At 38.6% G+C, this 7,369-nt stretch overlaps 1 protein-coding gene across 2 annotated transcripts in view; it reads right to left on the reverse strand.

Moving 5' to 3' along the window:
* TRPS1 (transcriptional repressor GATA binding 1) overlaps positions 1 to 6,975 on the reverse strand; it is a 177,197-nt gene extending 170,222 nt beyond the window's left edge. For both annotated transcript variants that reach the window (XM_026842911.1, XM_026842910.1), the window contains exons 1-3: positions 6,917 to 6,975; positions 6,614 to 6,772; positions 2,704 to 3,632 (exon numbers count right to left, since the gene is read on the reverse strand). In XM_026842911.1, coding sequence (XP_026698712.1) covers positions 2,704 to 3,632; positions 6,614 to 6,650 — 966 coding nt within the window. In that variant the 5' untranslated portion in view covers positions 6,651 to 6,772; positions 6,917 to 6,975. The remainder of the gene's footprint in view (positions 1 to 2,703; positions 3,633 to 6,613; positions 6,773 to 6,916) is intronic.
* Between the last annotated feature and the right edge of the window lie 394 nt (positions 6,976 to 7,369).

Raw genomic sequence — 7,369 nt, forward strand, 5'->3', positions numbered from 1 at the left:
GGTGTAAAAGCAAAAATGCACAGGGTTTCTTCCTTCCAACCCCTTGGCAAAAGGACCACATCACTACCTATCTGCGGATAGGAGATACTGGGTTTTTTCCGCACTCATATTTTTCCATTGCTTTTTGTTTACTTTTGTTATGAATGCAAACTCAGAGCTCAATAACATCCCTCACAACTACAGATCTTCATATACTGTGGTCTCTGACTGACCACTGTGAACCAGACCAAAGTCAGATATCTTCATCCTCTGGCTTCTGCACCCAGCTTCCTGGCCTAAGATCACAGAACCATCAATAACTTCCACCCAGCTACAGCAGAACAATTTGTTAAGTGCAAGGGGATCAATAAATCAGACCCTAAGCCCAGTCCACTACTATTCCAAGTTAATTACAAAGGATTATTTTCCTTTAGGCCAGTACCTATACAAAATAATATTGTTTAGATGAACCAATTATTCAGTTTCAGTTCCCTCTCCATGTTACACGGGAGTTTGACTGAACCAATTTTAACCAGAGCTCCAATCAATACAATCCCTTGTTGTGGCAGAATATGCCAGCCGTTCACCCGCCTGAGAAAAATCCCCTCCAGAATGGACATAGTAGCAATATAAACATGTGTGGGTGCAAAGGGGATTTTTAAATGTTCTTCTATTGTGTTTATGAATCTCACAAAGCTGCTCTGTATCAGGAGTGGGGGAGGAGAAAGCATCAAAATATTAATCAGTTACTTATCTTCTGACATGTTCTGGATCAACATCTGGTGTGTGTGTAAGTGATGAAGTATGGCATTTGCCACAAAGGCTTATTTAATCTTCTCTTCCCAAACTGGGCAGGCAAAATTAGCACTCTTAAAAATTAAGTTTCCAGATCCAATTTTTTCTCTTTAAAATAAATTGCCATCATTGTATAGGCTGTCTGTTCTATTTTGGAAGATGTTTTTTGTCTGAGAAAAGACTGATCTTAAGTAGATTATCTATGGGCTGTTTCCTACCACTTTTTGTCTTCCCTGCAGTATCTTACTGCCAGGGTTTAGTAGACAAGTATAGTCTAGGTTCAGCTGTTTTATTTCTACTTCTATCAGTTCAAACTGAGATAGCTCACACATCTGTTTTATTTCTGAAAGCACTGCATAGGAAAAGTGTCCAGTTCATTCTAATCAAGCATAAACATTCCTATAAATAACTAAGGACCTAACGAAACAATTGTTTGGAGGAAATGAAAGTGTGTTTAGAAACTCAAATTCCTCTATACTGTATGCCTGAGCTGTTCCAGTTTGAATGTCTTCCTGACAGCATGGATCAGTTGCTCTAAGATGCTGTCCCTGGAGTCAGCAAACTGAAACTATAGCAGGAAATCCAGGTATTAACATCATACTATGTGCTAATTATAAGCCATCATTTCACATTCTGACATTATTCACTTCTAACCTCTTTTAACTAAATCACATATTTGCTTTCTAATCACAGCTTGACAGGAGAGAGTGTCTGACACAAGACAGTGATGTGATCTTTTAATAAGACAGCAGTTCAAAGATTGCAGCTTTTACGCATAGTAACAACCTTAGTTTGATTTGCTTCTCCATAAAGAAGTTGCAGTTTCTGAAAAAAAGAGGAAAAGTTTAAATCACTTAAAAAGTTTCAAGTTCCTGACTTGTGTTCCGGTTTCAGCTTCTTACTTGAAGTTACATGTTAGCCATCTTAACCTGTTTTGCAAAATTTCTTTCCTATAGCTACAGTCTCTGTAAGCATTATTAAATATTTTCCACCTTCTACCTTTTTATTTTAACATACCCTGGAGCTTTATCTGGTGATTACTATCAGGTTGGACATTTGAACTTCTTTTGTATACAAACTTTGTTACTTTTTTTTTTTTTTTTAAATCTGAATTTTTATATCATTGAATACTGAGGTATCCTACCACATCTCTCAGCTCACTCATGAGTGGATTTTTTTTAAAAGCAGCATCAATTTATTTTTTTTTTTACTGGTTAAATATTAGCTAGTAAGAAACTAAGAGAGTCCACTCTTTCGTGATAAAAATAATTTATTTTGTTTTTTAAAACAGTGTCAGTAGTTTTTTCCCTACTCCAACTACATGGAAAATGACTGAGGCAATAGCCCTTTCCTTGCAGGCATACTAATGTGAAGGACAGCATGGATTGCTGTTACTTTTTGAAATGTTTTAAATACCCATTGTGTATCCTGTTTTTCTGGCACTAGATAACTTTAGAGTTGCCAAGACTTGCCATTTATTTTATTTTAATAAAGAATCAATACGCCAAATCTTGACTCCCGGCAGCTGATAATTTAGGATTACATTTTTAATTTCCAGCTGCTGTCTTTTGTCTATCTGGTTGTTATTTTTCATTATTATTTGCTCTTTTCTTTCTGTGACAGCAAACCCTTCAGATACGATTACCAATTCAGCAATTTCCCTGTTTGCTGAATAAGACCTTTTGCTATTGATCACCACAATGACTAAACCACACACAGAAATATCACTGGTCAAAGAGCCACACACTCCTCTACGGTACAAGATGCTCAGCAGACCTGTAGAAAGCCTGACTAAAATAGACCAAAACAGAGGCTTAAGCAGGTTATATAAAATACATTAACCATGTAGGTAGGAGAGGCTTTGCAAATAACTGACTTTACAGTTGAGAAGGCTTTTAGCAGAAGTGGGGAGGCTGGGGAAATACAAACCTGCACATCGTAAGTCCCATTTAATAAGACAGGCCTCTGGGAATTGATGTCCTGCAGCACCCCTGAAAGCACAGTGCGGTTGACTTTCTGGAAGTCTTTGGAGTGGCTGAATTGCACCATGTTGTGGAGAGCCAAAATTTTAGTGTCGAGCTCAGCATCCTGCCTGGTGCGGTTGTGCAGTCCTAGGTGGTACTTGCGGAAGTGTTTGATGAGATCTGTGGGGTCGTTCCCATAGTAACCATATCCACAGATGTTGCATTTGAAATCCTGAAGCTCTGGAGACAGAGGCGCCGTATCTGGGTTATCATTTACCAACAAATCTGCTTTAGATTTGTTCAGCCTTAAACCCCCATCTGAAGGCACTTGTGGGTTTTTTGAGGCCATGGGGACCGGGCTTGAGCCTTGGCCATCAGTTTGACCACTTTGCACTTGCACTGTTTCATCTGAAGCTTTTGGCGACATCTGATGCTCCTCATTTGTCTCCGCTGCATCTCCTGACGGGGTACAGACCACATCTTGGGTGTCATCTGCATCTGATTTTTGAGGAGACTTCAAGGGCTCACAGATTCCCCCAACAGCTGGAGATGAGAAAGCCAGCATATTTCTGTCTGTCACCTCATCATGAGGGAAGGATGGAACATTTCCTCCCTTATTGTGGCTTTCATAATTGAAGCCAGCCTTTTCACTCAGCACTGAGCTTTTCAAGTCCTTTTTAATGCTGGAAGATGGCTCTTGGACATGCGTGCAAAGTTCCTCCTTGTTATTTAACTCTGCCGCATCACCCTGGTCAGTGTTTTCTTGCATCTGCTCTGCAGAAAATTCTTTTTTCCTTCCAGACTCTTCACTTTCAGTACCTGTAGACTCAAGGGTCTGTACCTCACCTTCACTAGCAACGTTTCTTAGAGGGGGGTTCTTTTTCCGGACCATATCTACCACAGAAAGAAAAAAAAAAAAGGAAGAAAAAAAAAAAAGGCAAAAAACCCTATAGAATTATTCAAGATATGAAACAGATTATAAACCTGGCACTTCTTAAAGCATTCTGAATACATCAGCTTTTCAGAAAATTTTTGTCAAACAGATTTTTAGACTACGCAGAAAACTGGAATTTTACATTTTTTAAAAAATTACCACGCTGAGACTGAACTGAACTAAAAAGGAAAATTTAAAGCCTACAAAAACACTGTCATCACAGTGAGTGAAATAGATTTCTTTATCTTTTTGGAAAATAATGGTCTGGCACAAATAATTTTAAATGAACGTTCTTTTTAAAATAATTATAAAAAAATAAGGGAAAAATAAACTTTTGCAGTCTAATGCTAATATACTGTACAACTACATATAATGTAGCTTCACAAAAATACACCTAAAAGACATAATCAGGAGAACTTAAGTTATTAGAAAGGAAACAGATTTAGGAGAGTAAGTAACTTGAGGTTTCAGAGAAAGTATTTTTCTTAAGCAGGTATGAGTTTCTCTATAGCAAAAGATCCCCCTCCTACTGCCCATAAACTTCAAACAGTATTATATGGATATTCTAGTCTGGCCCCACAGTCCATTATTCATGTAATTAGTTCTATTTGCCAAACAAAGAGAAACTAACTTTATTAGGAAACCCGTTGTCAATAAAATTTTACAGGCTTGGATCCAGACATTTGACATCGCTGTGTGGCTGAGTCGGGATATACCCTGAAAACACCTGGAATCCACATGTATCTAAAGAGCCAAACCTTCCTCTGCCCAGTTCTCCTTGCAGACATAGCCACTACTGCTATATCTGCAAGGAGACTTTCAGGATCCATTTAAGAAAGCTGAGGCAGGACAGCAGTAAGGATCAGAGAGAAATGAGTCTGCCACCAGTGAGTTACCTGAGATTATGGAAGAATAAGTAATCAGACTACACTAAACCAAATTCCTCATCCACTACATATCGTCATCTTCCTCAGCCTACTTAGAGCAAATATATATATATGAAATTTCTCTGCACTCTCCACTGTGTGGTTCTGGATTTGATATTCATCACCAGCTGGTTTGATCCATTTGTGTTCACATGCTAGCTACGGGCAGAAGACAGATGTGATACAACTTTTTCTATGCTCTTATCTTTGCCAACACTGTATACAACGATAGATGTTTCTCTTTGCCGAACTGCGTGTGGTCCGATGGCAGCAGGCTGCAGTACCACACATGAGATGTGAGCTGCAGACTCAAGCAGGAGCCCCATTCCCAGGCCAGCCAAGGCCGGGCGCCTGCAGAGGCACTGGAGATACATACTGCTCTGCAAAGGGAGGACCACCTGGCGATTCTGGGAGCAGCACTGATGTGCTCCAAATGGTGCTGTATCCAGACCTTTAAAAGCCGTGGATGACCTTCTCAAAACAGCACTTTGAGAAGTACGGCTGGGGACAGAGGTTAAAAATAAAAGAACAGGCGTCTGTACATCCTCTTATTTACATCTGCTCCACATGAAAGGGCACTGTATGCTGTGTTGATAAAAACAGACAACTTCTCAGGGGAAGTGTTCAGCTTGTGTCTTGGGCTGGCTCTGTTGTCTTTGTGGTTGAGCTGATCCACAGGCAGCATGGGCTACAGTGAGGCAGCTTTCACACAAAATGCCAGCTCGTGTTACAGAAATTTTGACACTCCGTGTGGTCTTAATAGGTTTCTCAAATGCCTACTGTGATTTCTTACTGTAGAAGACACACATGCTTGGGAACCAAGTGTCTTCTCTTTAATGTCAACCACACCTACCAGGATATGTATGCACTGAATTTTACTTCTTTTTGTCCCCAATAACTTCTGAACCATGAAGTCACTCAGTACTAAGAGAAAGGGAAGATTTCCTGTTGTGGTAAGAGAACTATTACAATACAGACTCAGCCTACTAAAACAACATGTGCACATATATAATTCAAGGTATAATGATAGTCTTCAGCCTTTTAGCATTACTGTTTCTCTGTGGGACTTCACGAATGCTCTTGGTTAACACACACTAAAAATATTTGTGAGCATCTCTGGTAGGTGTTCAGCTAGGTGTGTATTTTTCTCCTGGTTACACATCCCAAACCATTTTAAAAATAATTTCTGTTTCAAAACAGTTCATGGCAGAGGACAGAGAAAGGAGTTCTGAGTATGCAGTGAAGAAAAATCAGAAATCGAGAAAGTAAACATCATGACTGTTACCTCAGTCAAAATTAAACAAGACTAAATGCAATGTTTTAAAATGTTTTTGTTACAGATATTTTTGGCAGATAAGGAAAGTTTAGAGATTTGCTATCTTCATGGCAACTGACAGAAGAGTCAGAGAAAAGGACAGAAAAAAAAATCCTATAAAGCAAAGCAAAGAAAAGAAAAATCTGGACTGTATACAGGCTAACTAGACACTACTCCAGATCTAGATACTTTGGTTCAAATTTTCCTGACATAGCTGTGAGTCTGTGTGTTAATGGAGGGGGAAAAGAAAACTTATCTGCCTAATGGAGCTTCTTCATGTAGTATTCTACAGTTGGAGAAAGAAAGAAAAGAAGATAACATGGATTTAAATATAAAAGCTTTCTTAAGTTGAATTTATAAGTATTTTCCCCTCTTTTCTTTCAGCTTTAGAAAAATCATCTGTCATTTATTCGGTTGATATCCACTCAGGGGGACAGTAAGAAAAGACACAGGGCTTATTTTTTTGTCACTGAAATTCCACCACTATCATTTTTCAGAGACATTTATGTAAATAAAACTACATTTGTGATACTCCTAAATTGAAGAAGCCATCCCCTAGCAAGTCATAAGTTAGATACAGAAAGAATATAGCCACTCTGAAGTTAGTATCTCTAAGACAAATAACAGATTGCACAATGTTTTATTGTGTGCCAAGAACGTTTTCAGTTAACAATTTCACTTGAAAAAATGGATCACATACTTGTAAAATCATACCCAGCATTGACTTCATAAGGCATGTGGCTTTAGAGTGCTTTTTACAATTATTAATTCTATTAGTCAACTAGCAGGCGGGCTAATGCAATTGTCTTAGAAGATGCACGGAAGACACAGAAGACATTTTGAGAGCTGATCTGTATATCTGCAAAACAAAACAAAAAAAGGTTTTCCCTCCTAAATTATGCATTCAAAGTATGGCTTTTACTTAAAAACATTATTACGTCTATTGTACATTCACATGCATCTATTAGTGGGCACTATACAAATAGTGGCTACTGTTCTCTACCTCCATTAAGCATGAGAAATCCCATGGCCGCCTTCTCCTCAGACAGACACACATGCTCTTGCACACACACACACACACACACACAGAGGAAGAGAGACAAAAATAATCTCAGCCGATGTTCACCAAAAAACAAATTTAAAGTAAGTGTTGAAAATGAGCTGGATAAATGCTGTAGAAAATAAAAGTGCCGTAAAAATTCACATATATTAACAGGTATTGTGCATCATAATGGGACTGCCCTAAAGAGATAGATAATGGACTACAAATAACTGGTTCACATCCAGGCTCTGCCGTCAGCAATTGGAAGTTATCAACTGCTGTCTGCCTTGTGTCCCCCTTAAAACAAATTAGTGGTGTTACTTTCATTGTTAGTGGGCAACTTCCCAAATCTCAAAAACGTCATCACAATAATAAGCAGGTTTGCTGGGTGTTAGTAAAGAGGCCAAGTGATAA

This window comes from Athene cunicularia (assembly GCF_003259725.1).
Source record: "Athene cunicularia isolate RWA chromosome 2 unlocalized genomic scaffold, athCun1 chr2_part1, whole genome shotgun sequence".
NCBI lineage: Eukaryota > Metazoa > Chordata > Aves > Strigiformes > Strigidae > Athene > Athene cunicularia.